Source organism: Chamaea fasciata, unplaced genomic scaffold (assembly GCF_029207755.1).
Source record: "Chamaea fasciata isolate MVZ Bird 193981 ecotype frontalis unplaced genomic scaffold, bChaFas1.0.hap1 SCAF_10, whole genome shotgun sequence".
In the NCBI taxonomy this organism is placed as follows: domain Eukaryota; kingdom Metazoa; phylum Chordata; class Aves; order Passeriformes; family Sylviidae; genus Chamaea; species Chamaea fasciata.
In genome coordinates, this window is record NW_027094095.1 from 14,445,423 (window position 1) to 14,463,949 (window position 18,527).

At 42.0% G+C, this 18,527-nt stretch overlaps 1 protein-coding gene across 2 annotated transcripts in view; it reads left to right on the forward strand.

The window, feature by feature from the left end:
* Window positions 1-3,825: 3,825 nt before the first annotated feature.
* Window positions 3,826-18,527, forward strand: part of DPYD (dihydropyrimidine dehydrogenase) — a 343,524-nt gene continuing 328,822 nt past the window's right edge. For both annotated transcript variants that reach the window (XM_066192389.1, XM_066192391.1), the window contains exon 1: window positions 3,826-3,906. In XM_066192389.1, coding sequence (XP_066048486.1) covers window positions 3,868-3,906 — 39 coding nt within the window. In that variant the 5' untranslated portion in view covers window positions 3,826-3,867. The remainder of the gene's footprint in view (window positions 3,907-18,527) is intronic.

The window sequence follows — 18,527 nt, forward strand, 5'->3', positions numbered from 1 at the left end:
GAAATGCACAAAGTTGTAATTACATACTGCAACATCAGTGCTGCTATTTGGGAGAGGTAGTCAGAGCAAGCTTCCCTAAATTAAGTCTTGAATTCAAGTCCTTCTGTATTGGATTAAGATGAGTAAGGACAAACAGTGGCATAGTTACGTTATGGCTCTTCACTTATGCACCTTTCAGAAACAGTACAGTAAAACCTCTCCCTTTAATACTATTTCATGTGTATACACTTGTTTCTTCCTTGACGCCAGTACACTGTAGACACGCAACACAAATCTTCTCATGTTGATGAACCTGGCACTGTAATCAGCAGCACTACTTTCAGCTTTAACAGTGATTTACCTTGTCCTGTTAAAGTCACCACCTCTGCTACTATGACTCCTAGAGTAAAGGAAAAAATTAAAAAAAAATCTGAGCAGCTGTTGTGAGTCTTCAGAAGCAGCTTGTGTGTTTCGTGGCATTTACTGGATATATCACCTTTACTTTGAATTTGGTTGAGCCAAACTAAGAGGGCAGAAGCAGCGAATAACTGAAATACAAACCCTTGCACTGTCATAAGTAGTAAAAGAGCAACCTGGGTTCACTTCAGGCTCTCCCAAATCCCATGAATTTCACAGGTGAACTTGCTTAAGCACAATGAACAATCTGGATAGCTAAATCAGGATTCAGATTTTGGGAGATGCTAGCTGTGAGACTGTAACTATCACTTTTTATCATATGCAATGAGTGAGGAACCTGATCCTGGAATAAAAATAGCATGGGATTGAAGAGTACCCACTGAGTTCAAGGTACAACTACACAGCAAATTAAAGTCTGGAATGTCTTTCTCTCTAGTACTTGAACTGATGTGAATAAGGGGCAGTTTTGATGAAAAAGTGGGGAGCTGCTTGTACCACGTATCAGCACATGGAGACCTCTAGGCTCCCTAATACATCACTGCCAGAATTTGAATGCTGAACTTTCAGAGTTTACAGTTTACCCTTTAAAGTTGGCGATTAACTACTGCAATGGCTGGAGGAGGAATCCTTTGTTTTAGATTGCAGGTTGTGTTCCTGGAACAGTTTGAAATTGAAGGACGTGGCTTTTCTCACCGTCTGCTGCCCTGCCCTCCTTTGCCCTCCCAGTAAGGCAACCATTCCCAGCACAAGGCTGTAGCTGCTCTCGTAGCAGTGAGTGCCTGGAGCTTTTCTGAGAAAGTTCACATGCAATTATTTCTTTGGCATGTGAGCAAATTTTACCTGAAGAGCATCAGGAACAAAAGGTTAATGGCAATTTTTCAAAAGCCTATAACTCAACCAAGCCTCAACAGCATTTCATGTCAGAAGTGAAAGTTAAGTCTTTAGTATCCCTGCTCTGTTTCTGCTGCTTTAAAAATCCTGCTGGCAGGAGAAAAAAATTAAAATCAGAGGCTTAGCACTTAATGAAAAAAGCCTAAACCATATCTGGGCTGTGTAACACCTCTTCTTAAAACTTCTTACAACTTCAACTTTAGAAAACATTAAATACTTGTATCCTGATACATGTTTTGCATGTCCCCCTCTTTTTGTCCATTTCTTTCCTGGAACAAAGTTCAGCTGTAAACATGTGCAGTGCTGATAAAAGCACTATTTGCCACAGCTAAGAATCCGGGGTTCAGATGGGTGATCCACGGAAGGTCAGCTCTCCCAAACTGCTGGGAAAAGCTGGCGAACAGCAGCAGGCTGATACAGACTGGCTGACTGCCATGCTTAAAAGACAATGAGTTGATTCTAAGAAACATGGGAACAGAAATAAGAGGAGCTGTGAGTTAAAGCACTGTATGGTTAGGTCTCGGAATCCCTTTCTCTGACCCGTGTGTGTTGACAGAGGAAGTTTTGCTTCATTTGCAGGAAAAATTTCTACTTCCATGAAATCTAAATGATGTCATTGTTTGTTTGTTTGTTTCACTGATCAAAAATCCTACAGGTGTCAGGTTCATTTGAGTTACTAGATTACATGGGGGTAACCAAGAATTTCCAACTTACAGAACAAGGCAGAAGATGTGTATAATGAAGAGTGCAGTGAGTGCTGCTAGTCTCTTCTATGAAAATGCTTCTTTGGAACAAATGGAGGCAAACTCTAAGTGGTTCATCATAAAGCAGTTTATTATTTCATATACATGGAAATATTCCTTGTGAAAATGACTAGCACCTAATGTGCTTGCATAGTAAATACAGTGCTGTAGGTCAGGAGCGAACACAACTAGAAAACTCCCCAGCTAGCATCAGACCACTGAGCTGTTCAGCAATGTCAGTATTAGTGAAATGAACCAAAGACTTGGATTTGTTAGCGATAAGTACTAGCAATGAAGGAGATCCTGCTTCTGATTTTCCTGCCAACACTTCAGCTGCTTTACATGGGTGATTGTAATCAGTAAGAATTGTTATGCAATAGTGCTGAAGCAGAGACTTGAGAAAATATAGCTCTCACTTGAGACACAAAAGACCACAACCTTATTTCTTCATGTCTTACAAGGGAAAAAAATACCTCTCCACTGGGCATCTCTGAAGTGCTCATTTACAGAGATGGAAAGAAATAAAATAATTACAAGGTAAAGAAAAATTTCCATGCTATTCTGTGAGAGGCATTATCTCTGGAGATGTGAAAGGAAATGGCAAACCTATTCTCTACTGCACCCAAAGGGTCATCAGTGTTCAGAAGCTACTTACAGTTTTCCAGGCTTTTTGTAAAGTAAATAGGAGTGAGAAGCCATTTTTAATTTTTATTTATTTTTTTTTTTATTTTTAACGCTGTACTAAAAAGGGGGAGAATAAAAGTTACCTGGATAAAATGAGTGCTGTAAAGAGAATGAAGAGCAGATCTGAGATGTGTTTTAAGAAGGGGAAGAAGAACCCACGAAGTTGCCTGACATGCACATTGGAAAAAAAAAATCAAAGATTAGTTTTAAACTTCTCTATCTTTGTGAAATGGCGATAAAAGTGATCTTGTTTTGAGGAATCATAGATGTGGCCAAATGAAACTGCACTATAGAAACAGATGTTACAGTGTTTGGTTGGCTGGTCGGTTTCTTCGGTTGGTTTGGGTGTCTTTGTTGCCTCCGGAAATGGAGAATACTTTCTTTCGGTTTAGGCCTGTTGCAGTGGGACAGTTTGTTTCCGTAATACCGTAAACACTGTGTTTCTGGTGTTAAACAGTCGCAGCGTTCCGTAGGCAGTGACCTGACCTTCGCGCACCACTCCCACCTGCTGGATGGCTTCTGCGAGGGGAGTCTCCTAAGTGGGTGGGAAGGCTCGCTGTCCCTGCGGGGAGAAGGATGAAGGTTCAGGGACAGCGCGGGCCGGTACTGCTGGGAAAGTGCAACCCTGGGAAGCGTCCACCCCTCTTTGCTGGGCAGGACAGTGATCCCAAGCGCAGCAGGGCTGGCTGCAGCCACGGCGTGCAGGCTGCTCCTGTGGGATTGCATGAGTGGATAAACACAGCCAGGGTGACGTTTGACCCTCCCCGCTCAGTTTCTCGTCCACCACCAGGAAATGACAGGGACGGGGGCGCAGGAGGCCGGGTGCACACGCGGGGCGAGGCACAGGGACTGCGCGGAGGGTGCGGCGGCGGGGCGGTGTGTGGGGAGCCCCCCCGAGCAGCGCTGCCGAGCCGCGTCCCCGGCGCTCGGTGGCCGCTGCCGCCCGCCGCAGGCCCGGGGAGCGGGGCCAGGGGCGCCGCCGTCCCGCGGGACACACGCCCCGGCCCTGCCCGGCGGGGCAGCCCCGGCCCGGCGCGGGGGGCGCCCGCCCACCTGGGCGTTGCTGCCCGGGCTGCCGGCTCCGCCTCTTCCCGCTTTCCGCTCCCTTCCACTCCGGGACTGCGGGGAGCCGGGGGAAGGCGGTGCGGACACCATGGCTCGTGTGCTGAGCCGGGACCCGGTGGACATTGAGGTACCCACTCGCCCTGCCGGGACGTGCGGCTGTCGCTAGCGGGGAGGGGGCTGTGCCCGGCGGCGCCGGTGCCCGGTAAAGTTTGGCGGCGTTAGGAAGTGCCTCGCCGCTGCCCGCCGGCGGTGCCCGGAGCCTCGTCCCGCCGCCCCGTGCCGTGCCGTGCCGTGCCGTGCCGACCGGCCGCGGGCACCCCCGGCGCCGGCCCCTGGGGCTGTCCTGTCGCCCGGGCAGCTGCAGCCCTTGCGGGCAGTGGCCACCGGGGCAGCGCCGGACGCTCCGCTCCAGCCGTGCCCCTGTCCCCGTCCTCGCCGCGGTGAGCGGGGCCGGCGCCCGGCCGAGGGGCGTGAGGGGGTGGCGCCCGGCGCCTCCCCTCGCCTCCTCCTGTCGCTCCCCGGCGAACTCGAGGGCAGGGTGTGACCGAGCCCCGTCTTCCTGGTGAGGTCGGGCTCCCGGATTTGGCAGGGCTGCTCGGGGGCCTGACCTGGTGAGCCCTGGGCGGTGTCAAGGTGCGCGGCCTCGGGCTCAGCGTCCCGTAGCTGCCTGTGGGCCAGCGGAGCTGTGCGGGACCCGGCTCATCGCTGTCCCGCCGTGGGTCGAGCTGCGCGCACGGGCTGCACCCAGCCTCCGCGGACCAAAACAGTTGCATGGAAGGCTGAGCAGGAGGGCAGGAGTGGTGCCCTTGCTGCAAGTGGCTTTCTCACCTTTTGCATGACATTCCTTGCTGCAGGTCGTACAGGCTGCTGGAAGTAGGGTCCGGACCTGGCCTTGGGAAGGCGGAGCTGAGGTGGATTTTGACCAAGGCTGGTGCAGTGGCACACGTGGTGAGCTCCTGCTGGTCTTAGACAGGTTGCAAGGTTGGACTTCAAGGTTGCATTTTCCCACCTTTCACAGAACCTCACATTTGGCTGTTAAACTTCAGCTCTTTATGAAGAGTCTAGTAAAACAAAAGCAGTGATTAATGAGCTTGTGGTTGATAGTCTTGTTCTAGCCTGACACAACTTTTTCTTGTGGTATACCTTAAAGTGTAAAATATTAAGTTTAGGTTGAGCTTTTGCAACTCATTGAGGCCCTGACATAATGCACAAATACACACAGCAAAAACTTGAACACATCTCTAGGTCAGTTGTGACTGAATTTTGTCATTAGTTCTTGTATTGAGTTTTTGCGTCCAGTCCATTTCCTAGCTGAGCTGCTGTTCAAACCATGACTAATGTCCAGAAATGGTCTTACAGATACTCTGATAAAACTGAAACATGGAATAGATGGGAAGAATGAACTATCACAGAAGTCTTCCTGGCAATTAGGGAGGCACTGTGCTATGAAATCAGCACTGTCTGTCTTTTACCAGCTCAGTGTTTTCAGAGCAGCCAATCTTGGATTTTTCTTCAAGTGTTAAAGTTCATTTTTCTATGACAGAGGTTTGATTTTAGTTCTTCAGGTTTTTGAGTACTTTCTTTAATTTTTTAATGCAAAATATTTCATGTGTTGCATTGTTTTGTATTTTTAGATACTTACGACTGACTCAGACTCAAAGGACAATGTTATGGTAGGATCCTGTGTTGGTAATAGTATGCAGTTCTGCATGATTTAGGAGATGAGTTGATGGATTTTGAAAAGGCTAATGTTTGCTTTATTCTGAGGTTTCAGATGGAAACTTTGGTCAGTATCTTCCTGTATTCTTGTTTTCAGCAGTCATTTAAACTAGCAAGGAAATCAACGCAGTCTCCTTCTAACCAAATGTACTTCTAACAAATGTACTGTCCTTCCTCCATCTGTTCGAATAAATTTAGTCGTTGTATGGTTTGCCTCCTGGATGAATATATCAATAATTACTGATAATCTAATTGCAGCATTGCAGCCCTGTGTGGTTTTTGTTGGTTAGTTTTTTTTTTTGTTTGTTTTTGTTTTTTTTTCCTGCATAGAACTTTATTTTTGGGGGGGAGGAAGTACTGCAGTTTCAAAAAATGTTTTTTATCTTTGTCTTTGATTTAGGTACAGTGCCTATTAGCTAATCCTATCATTGTAGATAAATATTGTCAGTAATTTGTTTATTGAGTGGAGCAGTCTATCAACATGAGCACTGGCAGCACAACTTAAATGTTTTGGTCACTTTCTTGGCTACAGTATAAAAACTGAACCAATGATTTAATAAAACTCATCTCAATGGTTAGTAACTCAAATTCAAGTTCATATAATGAAATATTAAAAATGATCTCTGAAGTCCTGGTACTACTTTACAGTGTATTTAAATAGTTAAGGCTGGATAAAAAGACATGTCCTTGGTTAAAGAAGAGCCAAGAATCTGTGCTAGAAGTAACTAAGATCACTGGTGGTTCTCCAAGTTATTTGACAAAAGAAAAATTCCAGGAAACTGTCCCTGAAGAATCTTGTCCCCCTTGCTTGGCTTGGCCAGCAGCTTCAGCCTCTGGACCTAACTAAAGAAGATGAATAAATTACATAAATAGTTGTTCTCCTAAAATGTGCTTTCCAGATTGTGGAAGACTAGGCATGTTGTGATTTAAATATATGCTTTTCTCAAGTTTATGTTTTTGACGCCAAAACAAAAATAACACCCAAAATACCAAAACAAAACAACTCTCCCCCAACTACTGGCAACTCTACAAAGCCCAAGCAAGCACTGCCTTTTTTTAAATAAAGTCAACTATCAAAGTGTACTGCTAATATTCCTTGGACACTGATACTCTAAAGAAAAGCAAAGAAAGCTCGTTTAAAAATAGCTACATGTGGAAGTACCTACCTTGGATTTACGGTATAAGGACTTGCCTTGGATTTTTGTTTTTTATCTCTCTAAATCTTTACAAGAGTTTTTAAAATCTACACTATGAGGGCAGCATTCCCTTACTAACTTGTAATGTGAAACCGTTAAATGTACAGAAAATGTTTACAGACTTCATGTAAACTTCCCAGTGATACTCTGGGAACGAAAGTCTTCCATTCTTTTGCCTTCTCTTTTGTTTCACCTGATTCCTGACTATGATTGTGTGTAAACCATATGTAATTACATCTATTGCGATCTTCAGGATTCTTTGAAGAATTAAAGTTGTCAAATCAAGTACTCAGAAAAATAATGAATTGCAAAATGGTTAAGTGTCGAATAGAATCTTGAATGCCATTGTTCAGCATTGTTCTCTGCGTGCTGTGTTTTCCCGACTGCGCTCCAGTGTTGCTCTGCAGTCTCTCGTCTTTTCACTCGGTGATGTTTGGGTAGTGGATGCTTTCCAGCTCGTTGCCACCCAGACTACATCTGGGGAGAAGTGTAGGTCTCCCACCCTTCCTGCCTGAGGGCTTCTTCGCAGCAGAATGGCTTTGCCACACTTGTCACAAACCTGGAACATTCACGAACAATTGAAACCAGCCCTCCCAACACAACCTAGTATGAAACAGCGTTATGTTCTTACAGCCGGTAGGCAGTATGCTGGCACTTCACAGATCTATCCTTCCTTCTGAATCCTGTGTTGCATATGTTTAAAGGGGAATTGGGTGTTTGTGAGCCCTGCTAGACCAGCAGCTGAGTACCTGGAATGCTGTCACAACTGTTTTCACCCCAGCACTGATGCTTGACTTGTGAGAATACATGAAAGGTGTGAAGGGCTAGAGCTATGCCCTGAAATTGCAATCGGGGAATGGTCTGAGAATTTTCAGGGTAAATTTGTGTCACTTTAACTTATAATGTAATGAACATTGTCACTATAACTGTGTTATGCTTTTTCTTCATTTAGCTTCAGGAAGTATAAATGGCTCTTAAATCACATAATTTTATTTAAAAAGTTATATAATTCATCCACGTATTTCTTTGGTGTTACTTCAGGGTCCAGAGAAATGTTTCTTAAGGGCCAGACTTGTGCCCATTGGGTCCTGACCTTAGTGAGAATACAAGAGGCTCCAGGAGTTACTCAATGCTCAGCAGGCAGCATGTTTGTTCATTCTGAGTTTCTTCAGCAGCAAGTTCTACACTGCTGTCTGGAGAAGGCTCTCGTGAATGTGGGATGACATTAGGGGCTGTTTGAGCAGCCCACTGATGGTACTGACTGCACACCTGCCCTCAAGGGCTGCAGCTGGTTCCAGAGTCAACCAGGGGAACAGAGTCCCTTGTCCATGCTTCCTGCTGCATGGAAGGGTCACTTGGGAAGTGCTCCTAAGCCTTGGGAAAGCATTATTGTACAGCCTGAAAATTCCATAGTGTTTTAAATAGCAGGTTTGATCGTGGTGGCTGTTCTTCATTGCCTAGCATATACTTAGTGACTGTTACCAAGCATGGGCTAGGGCAGCAAGGTAGGCAAGTTTCACTTGTCAGATTTATTGTCTCCCAATGCAAAGGGACAAGAACAGTGGAAAAACTGCAGGTAGAAAGGTATGTCTGAGATCTAGGCTTGGTGTGCATACAGTGGGAAGCAGGGCAGGGATTGAAAAATAAAAAATACTGAAAAAAACAGGAAACCTTTAGCAAGATAGCAGGGGCCACTTCAGCATGGCTACACAAAGTTGTTAGGCAGAGGTTACATGAATAAATAACTGAAACTAGCTTTCTTTGATCTGCCCCAGTTATTACTGTCTCTCTCTATTGTAGATACCTGTTAGTTTTTTAAAATTCCATAATGAAGCTTTAATACATAGAATGTTTTTATGCTACTGCTTTATAGCTTGTTGTGATGATCAGATGGCTGTTCCAGATTGATGACTGTGACTTCCAAGGGTCATTTGACAAGCAGTCAGGGAAAAAACAAAACTTCCTATTTAGCTGTTTTTGCTTAATGAATTTCTCAAGCCTTTTCATTGTTTTAGTGGTTTTATTGTAAAGAACTCTTAGCTGAGTGGAACAGCAATTATAGCATGATTGCTTAGACCTCGTGGAAGATTGTAGACCACAGTTATCATGTCTGTCTTGGAGAACTGAACAATGATTTTCTCATGAGGTTAAAATTTGATCTGGCAAGTAGGAAGGAAGGTCTTCTGTAGGAAACATTTTATCTTTTCATGTTTTATATGCAAATCCTGTTGATGCTCAACAAATTATGTATGGTCTTGCCTCCACTGCTGATAGTCTGCCAGACTGTAGCAGTCAAGCCCTCCAAAACAATTATGTCATGAAAAAATAATTGACTTGTGCTTTTAATTTTTTTCAGCCTTCGAGTTTTACTGTTACTTATGAGCTAAACTCCCATCCTTAGAATATTACTCTTTTTGTAAAGTCTTTCACTTGAGAACTGCTATTCTCACCCTTCTTATGGCTGAGACTTACGAGTAGTCACTGCAGTTAGCAACTCTGAAAACAAGAAGGAACTGAAATTCATTTTCTTCTAGTTACAGAAGTGAATTTCATAATGATTTTATGTTGTAGACCGAACTGGAATTTTTACTTTTTCCTCTGCTTAATGTCACATCTTCTAAGAACATATAACTACATGCTGATATAGGAAGCTGCTGCCTACGAGGCAGAATTTTGCCGATCAGCTGTGACAAGAGTGCAGCACTGCAGGGCAGGCATTTGAGATGCATTTGAGGGGGTGCAGTTTTAGCAGCAGGGCAGGACTTGCCCAGTTTTCAGTGCAGCCCAGAGGGGTGTGGCTGTGTCTGATGGACTGGGATTTGCTTGGACCCAGGATTGCTTAGTGCTCTCCATCCTACTGGCCAGTGTACATGCGTGGTGCAGTTTGTGCTACCCAAAGACACAAGCTGCTGCTTCTCAGATTAACACTTTGAAAAATTCTGTTGTCCATCCTATCCTATAGCATTTTTCCAGTGTCAGTAAAATGACCCAGGGAACACAAAAGTAGCTGGCACAGGGTTGGGAACACACTTCTAGTTAAAATATTGAGAAAAGCTGAAATTCCTGGTGGCTGCAGACAAGCTGGATTGAATCTGTCCTGTTTGTTCTGGCTATGCTAACCCTTTGACAGCACTGAGTTCAAATCAAAAACTGCTTTCTCTCCCTCCCTGGTTGCCTGGCAACCTCCCTCCCCTTATTAGCATATGATTTCTATTCCATTTTTATTTCATCAGTACAGTGTTACACACTCTGCTCCCTGCCCTGTGCTGTCGCCTTTGAGAAGAGCAGGATTTGTGCCTTTATATGAGACTTCGGCAAGTATGTGATTTGGCAAAGAAATCAAACATTTGGGATTAGGAACCTTTGGCCATAAATGCCTTATCAGAAGCACAGAGGGTGGTGTTTGTGTGGGCATGTTTTTCAAAGTCTTTTCATTTTCATTTGCTGTCATTTTTATACTAAGGGCAGAATTTTTGCAAATCAGCACAGCATAAATCTCTGGCATCTCTACATGTGCAGAGCATCAGTTTGTGAAACGTGCCAACAGAGATTGGCTACACAGATCTTGGGGGGCATTTTGTCCTCTTGGTCTTTATGCAATGCCATAATTCAAAATATAAATTTTTTAAAAAGTCATGTATATCCAGGTCAAATGGTGATTGGGGAAGAAAGCAACTAAAGAAGTAAGTGGGAGAATTGAACTTAATTTTCCAGTTTTCTTTTCATAATATTGCTTTTTAGAATTAAGAACATTTTGTCTTTCAATTGACCACGTGTATTCCTTTATGAAATAACAGGTGATTCAGACTGGGTCTATAGTTTAAACTTTAAATTGCTTTTTTTTTTTCTGTTCATAGACTCTTACAACTGTAGTAAATACCCCCGTATATTTTTGCTATTGCTTATGGCAAAGAACATAAGATTCAAGTAGGGGTAGAAAAAAACAACGGTAACAACAAAAACTAGAAGACACAGTGAGGAGGAAATGACAAAGAATGTAAGTTTGAGGAGTGTTTATATTAAGATATGTATAGGAGTTTTCTCTTAATATTATCCAAATCATAAATCACAAATGAAATAATCTACTTTTCCAACATCCTTGTTCTCTTATGCTGTGGTCTGAGTTTGGTAGTTTCACTTCTTTCTTCTGTAAAAGTAGTTGGACCTTCCTGTGAAACATCTGGGTTCTTACCATGCCCATAGATGCCTCCCTTAGCCAATGTGGAATTTTGAGTGGTTTTAGGTCTCGCAGAGACTTCACTATTTGAATTAAGAGTAAGCCCACCTATAAAAGTATTTTGTTTTTAATAATGCTTCCAGTATTTAAAGCTATCATTTCAGAAAGCATTCTTAGTTTGATAAATATTAATGTATGTGATGTTGGTATTTAATTTGTAGATTTAAAGTGATAAACACAATGAAGTCCTTGAAATGCCAAACCTTTCATCTCTGCTCAAGCCAAGGTTCAATTTTATTTTCAGTATGACATTTGCTGCCTGAAGTGTTACAAGTGACTTGACCTTAAAATTACGTTTATTTTAGTTCATTGAAATGGTTGGCCTTTCCAGTTCAACTTGACATCAGCAGTGCAAATGGGAGAAGGCAGACATGCTTGCCTGTGACTCTATTTGAAAGCAAATTAAAAAGGTATCTAGGTGATGAATCTAAATATTTCCATTTAGATGGGATGCTAGTCATCAGTTAAAGGCAATCGTGGTGCGTTCTGACATTTTAATTTCTAGTTCAAAAACAATTATATATGTAATTATGGACCAAAGTGTCCAGGCAGCCAACCTGTCTGATATACGTGTCTTGTTGGTGTGTGTAGTTTTGGGTTGTTTTTTTTTTTTTTTTTTTTTTTTTTTTTTTTTTTTTTTTTTTTTTTTGTGTTTTTTTTTTTTTTTTTTTTTTTTTTTTTTTAATAGAGGTACCTGTGCACACCATTTTGAGACTGTAGAAGGTGGAAAAATTGAAAGTTTGATGTTAGTTGATGTGTTCTTCCTAAGGACACTCTTCCTTCAAGTATTAGTCACATACTCAATGACATTAGGTTTATATTTATCATGGAGATTGGACTGCATGCCATTTGCAGAGAGGTTGTTGTGGTACCTAGTTTATTTATTAATCTATTGCTGTGTGTTTGCTGTGGTTTTTTGTGTGATTTTGTACACTGTGTTCTGAGAGGCCTTATTCAAATTGGAACGTCCTTTGGAATGAACTATCCTGGCTGTGTTTTTCTCAGTCAAGAATATATTTGGCCAACGTGGAGAGAACGAAGCAGGCTGCTGTGCAGGAGATGAATGTCTCCTAAGACAGGGATGTTTTGTTGTGCCGTGCACTCTGTGCAGGGCTGTCTGCCCAGCCTTGAGAGGGGTCCTCGTGCTGCCCAACTGCATCTCTGACAGTCAATTAAGGAATGAGAATATTGTGCTCTGAAGGGAGCCCTTTGCACTCTTGCGATGAGAGGACAGAAGGCAGGATGAGCTTCTGAGAGAGGAAAAAAGTGCTGATAAATATGTGGAGGGATCTGTGGGGAAGGAGAAATAAAATATGCACTGAAAGCAAGCTATTGCTGGGTTTAATAATCACAGCATTTTCCTGTCCAGTCATTGCACTGTTAGCATCTATACTAGGATCTTACTGATTATAAAATCCTTGGGTTTTCACTGATTGTGAAGGGCATTCTATGAAACCCAACTCTATTCTGCTCTTAACAATAAGCTGACTACCCTTACATCCAGGCATGTCTAGCATCCGTGCAAAATTCCAGAATTCATTTGTGAACGTAGGTAGAAGTGTTAGAATAAGTTATTAAAAATGTAGACCCATAATGGGAGTAAAGAAGATTGGAAGTATAAAGAGAGGTTTTACACCTGGAAGTTATTATAGTTATTTAGATTGAGCGAGAATAATAACCAATTGTTTTCTAAGATGTATGACACATTTATGAAAAACCTTGAAGGATAAATGGATCTTTTTAGTATGCTACTTCCACAAAGGACTCTATGAATAAAATAATAGTGAGAGAACTCTCAGTGGATGCTGAATACTGCTAATTGATGAAATTATTACTTATTACACTGCAACTGAACTCTGCTTAGAAACACTATTTTCAGTATGATTTTTTGAAAATGACAGCTGAAATGTAAGAGGCTTTGTATTGAAAGTGAATAGTGATAATTTCTTGATATCTTTGAAATGAAGGATATTTCAATGACAGTTAAAACTGAAAAAAATGTTTTTTCTTAAGTGTACAGATCATGGACTATGACTATGAAAATAAAATGAACTTTTCTGAAATCAATAAAGTAGACTTAATGTGGATTTATGAGGCATTTAAAAATAACTTCAAGTATTCTATTTATAATAAAGCAGTCAATTATTTGTGTCAGCAGTTTCATATTATGTCACATTTTAAGGTAAAAAATTAGGTTTGCGAGATAGAGTGTAGCCATCATATTAAGGAAAACTCTTAATTCTAAATTAAATTAGTATTGAAGAATACTGCTGATTTACTGCTCAGGGCAAAAATGGGAATGACTACCAGATTTTCCTTGGTTTTCTATTGATGAAATTAGAGCCTGCTGTCCTTGGTGTCTAGTTAGGTCTGTATACTAACTCCCATGGATTGTTATCCGTAATTGGTGTGAGCATCTGTGCTCAAAAGATCACGTATAGTGTAGCATTTTGGAATACAATTACAGGTGATTATGAGATCTAAGTTTAGCCTTAACAAATCTGTTCATCAGTGCTAAGATGAACCTCTCTCTTAATTTCAACAGACTTAAGAATCAGAGGGACAAAGTAGCCTTGTGCAAATTCATGCACACACTTGCATGTGGATGTGTGTGTATGCTACAGGAACACAAGGTAGGGGATTAGAAGTGGTTCCCAGGCTTATTCTGCTTCCATTTTAAAGTTGTGTTTGTTATTGCCCTTTTTTCACTTCCAATTGAAAATGCAAAATTTGAAAGATTTTAGTAAGCACGAACGTAGCTTTTCAAAACAGATGGAAGTGAGAAAGTGACAAAAGAGTTGAGAGGATAAAAAAAAAGCAAAGAAGATAACCACAACAGAAGCTGTTCTAGAATGTTGGTGATGAAATGCAGAAATAAAATGAATACAGAACAGAAAAAGTGAAAATATTATCTCTTCTCAAAGTATCTGTAGTCTGAGGAAAGTATCAGTACTCAGTAGTAACCAATACTTTACTGAAGGGCCAGTACTCTTTTGTTAGAATAGGCTATGCTCAGAAAGAGTTTCTGGAAGACTGTAGAATAAGAACCACTTATTAAGTAAAGCAGAATAGCTTCCATGCTGCTAAATCATGGCACTAGGTGAGGAGATAGGATGAGTTGATTTAGGAACCCCAAGAAGTATTTAGCACAAAAGCAAAGTTAGATAATTTTTAACTTGCAGTATAATGGTCTTTATGCACTCAATCAATGAGTCCTTAGTGAAAAATACATGAGAAGTCCTGAGAATTGGGCTAAAACTCTTCTAGTGCCAGAGCAGCATTCTTGTCACATTTGTACTCTGGTTTGCTTTTATAACCTTAGCTGAACAGTGAATCAGTTCCACTTCTCATCCAGGTTTGCCTTCCATCCTGTGCAGGGCAAGGCAGGAACATGGGGATGGAGGTCTTGTTCCAGGGGTGACTCAGGTAATGATTAGACTGTTTTCCAAGCGTGTCTGTTCTGAGGTGTCCTGCTTGGTGTACTGGCAGCTGTGAATCCCCTCCTCAGGTGCTGTAAGAAGAAGCTTAATTGGGTGTGCAACTTCCAGTCCTGGAGTCAGTCACCTGCTCTACTTAAAAATCTTCCCTGTCTGTGAATGTATGCCCTCACTCAGGAAAAGGTAGCAAACAGTAGATAAAAGAAGAGCTGACCTGAAGTCAAGTGGAAAAAGCTCAACATGAGTTGGCAACATAACTCAACCATATCCTGAGCTGCATCAAAAGAAGTGTGGCCAGCAGGTCGAAGGAGGTGATTCTCCCACTCTAGTCTGCCCTTGTGGGGCCCCCACCTAGAGTACTGCACCCAGCTCTGGGGTCCCCAACATAAAAAAGATGGGGACTTTTTAGAGTGAGTCCGGAGGAGAGACACAAAAATGATCAGAGGGCTGGAATACCTCTCCTCTGAAGAGATATGAGAGAGTTGGGGTTGTTCAGAAGAGAAGGCTCAGGACAGACCTTAGAGCAGCCTTCTGGTACCTAAAGGGGGCCTACAAGAAAGCTGGAGAGGGATTGATTTATTTATTTATTTATTTATTTATTTATTTATTTATTTATTTATTTTTGCAAGGACGTGTCGTGGTAGGCCAAGGCAGATTGGCTTGAAACTGGAAGAGTGGGTTTAGATGAGATGTTAAGGAAGAAACTCAATACTTGGGAGGGTGTTAGGATCCAATTTAAACGCAGAAAAGCAAAGAAAGCGAAGTCTCTGTGTATAAACTGGAAAGAACTTAAAAGGTTCAAAGTATACCCAAAAACGAGATTAAAACCAAATGAGGTTATATTTTGGTGCCAAAAAATTGGTATGTTTTATTTAATAGTAAAAGAGGCAAAGAGAAAAGAAAGAAAGGAGTGTGTGTGGGGGGTGGGGAGACAGGGAGAGGGTGACAGGGGTTAGGTGGAAGCTTGTCACCCATCTGAGGGTCCCAAGGATGTCTGGTTGCTCCCCTGCATCCGGTGTTCTTGGTGGTGAGAGTCCCCCGCTGAGGCTGCCACACGCCAGAGCGTATAGAATCCCATGGATTATTGTATGCTGTGGACCAGGTGGGACACCCAGGTGCCTCCCTTGCAGGGGCCAGTTTGACACTGTCCCTTTCAACACTGAGCGTGCTGTAGGGTTCTGGTGCAGTGTCTGGGGACCCCTGTGGTGGGGCCTTTGATGGCCATGATACCCCCTCTGCTGTGGAGAAGCTTTCTCTGGTGTGAAGAGTCCTCTGCACATTAGAGGATGGGCAGTCACTGCCTCTGACCAGAGGCTTTCCAACATACACCCAAAGCCTCTCTCCCCCACCCTTTGGTGTGAGGGTCTGTTAGAGCCTGCCAGCTGATAGCCCTGGGGATTCTCCACCCTGAAGGTATTAGGCTTGTACTTAGTGAATGTTCCCATCCCTGAGTTGTTACTTTGTCTTATCTTCATCAGGGAATGGTTCAGGGTCTCTCAGAACCCCATTCAGGGTGTGGTGGTCTTCTCTGCAGCTTTTGTAACACAGTTCTGCTATAACAGGCAAAAGTCTTTCATGAAAATGTTAATGTCATAAACTATAATATTTCAGTCTCTGTGGTAGGCACTGGAACAGGTTGCCCAGAGAAGTTGTGGGTGCCTCAGCTTGGGCAGTGTTTGAGGCCAGGTTGAATGGATTTGAGCAATCTGGTGAAGTAGAAGGTGCTCCTGCCCACGGCAGAGGTTTGGAACTGGAAGAACATCAGGATCCCTTTGAACCCAGACCATTTTGTGGTTCCATGAAGCAACAAAGGCCAGAGAAAGCTTGATGAAATGTGAAATGAGCACAAATGTCAGGAGAAGAATGTGGCCAGCCTTAAGAGAATCCAAGGGAAAACCCCAAGAAATTCTTTTTATAAATTACCAGGTATGTTTTCTGTTACTGAGACAAACGGATGCACAGATGAGCAAAGTCACAAGCTGATTGTGAACATATTTTATTCCAATATATCATAGTGTGACAAGGTGTAACCCTCTCCATCCCTCTGTGCATATGGACATGGGGAACTCAAACCCAGCTGGAAAAACACTCAACTTTTAATCACAAGACAAATTTCTTCTTTGAGCCACACAAGCTCAGAGTTTCAAAACAGAGCAAGAACTGAGGCCAGTGGATGACCTAGTGGTAAACATGTACTACCTGTGCACTGCCACATGCCTTTAGGATAGCATTTAAGTGCTATATCTTCATCTTTACATTTGCACATAGCTTTAGATTTCCCCACAAGACAAACTGCTGATAGCGAAACAAACACATTTCTGGTTTCTTTCACTCCTTGCATAGCCTCCAATATTTAGAGAATGACATTTTGCCCTGTGACACCCTCATAGCATACCAGTATCCTAGAGGTGTAGTCCTAGATCCATTACTAGGTACTTAGTGGTATTTACCACTACAGAATTTCTTGGTCCTCAGATTTTCCTGCAATATGTAAATACTACGTCTTAACAAAATGAGCAGTTCTCTAAATCACTCCCACAAAAGTCGGGAAAGTCTTAGTCATGAATATGTCTATGCTAACAAAAGTGTGTTATACTTCTGGCACTATTACATAAACAAAGTTAATGCATTACACATTTACAAAGTAGCAAAATTACACAACCCTATGCACAGTTTACATAATTGTGCTGTTACCTTAACTGTCAGATTTAGAGCTTGATTTCTCTACCTCAGCAATGCATTTATGCTAGGTGTTAATGTGAAGTCTAAAAGGTTTATTAAAATGAACCCCAAAAAGTATTGCTTGTTTCCCATAGAAACCAGCTACTCTCCTGTATGAGAAGGGCTCTGGGTGGTAAATTATGCTCCTGGAAACTCCACATGCAAACCTCCTTGACACAACTCATCTCTGCAGAAGCACCTTGACCCCCACAGGGAAAACCAAAGCAAATACTCGCCTCTGGGCTTTACTGAAGTATCAGAGTAGTACCAGTATCAGTGAATTATTCATGCATTTTACACAGCATATACATTTATATGTATATCATACAACCTAAAGCAGGCTCAGACTTCACCACAACACCAGATCAGTTCTGAGGCTCCTCCAGGGACACCCTACTCTGTGATAAGATCATGTTTTTGCATTATAAACTATACACCACGTCCAAAAATATTAACCTTTACATAGCAAATTCAGAGCACAGCTCTGGTCAATTTACTCAGCATTGAATTCACTATATTGTAACCACCATACTATATGTATTCATTTGGCTGAATAAAACATTACTTACTTTACAGCCTTTGAAAGTAGAAGGTTTTAAAATTTTGTACAGCTATCCTTGTACACATACAGTTACTATTTTTGTAATTTTTCTCCCTAACTGGACAGTCTTTAATCATCCAACTAATTGGCCAAGTGCAAAAAAAACCCCCCAAAAAACCCAGAGCAACTCCTGTCACAGCCTTGATTCTTAGCTTCATGACTGCTGTTACTTTAGAAGTAAGCATATACATAGTCCCCAGTCTGCCATACCTGTTGCACTCAAAGTCACCTTTATTCATCTTCCTAACAAAAACATCTTCCTCCTTTACAAATCAAAACTTAAAACTTCAGAAAAATATTAGGTTTGGTTCACAGGTATATCCGAACTTTCTGGTTTCCACAGAATAAAATTGATCTATGTCTCAAAAGCTTGTACGTTAAATTGCTCTGTTACATGAGGAATACAAAGGTTTTTTGGTAACTGCTCATTTACACTGAGAGTCATTTACTGAAAGGATCACAGCAAGAACGATCGTTATCATACACATACATTTGCATCTCACTTCTATTTTTCTACAAGACAAACAGATCACAAGACAAAGCAAGCTCAGTTGCCTTTGAAAATAAACTTTGGTCAGAACCAAAAAAAGGCCATTGTATCCCCATAATTGAATCTTTGAATTGGACCCTAAATTGTGAGTGTTTGCTTAAGCAAAACCCAAACTTGCATCAGAGGCATGTCTGTTAATGACAAGTGAATGCTCTACTAACTTTTGATCAGAGGAGAGTAATTAGCAAAGTTAATACTGTTGAAGTTTAATCATTGGCAAAATCAGCCGAAGTAATTTTAGCTGAGCAAAGCAATGTTCTGAAAACTTTGTTAAAAGGTGGTTTTCA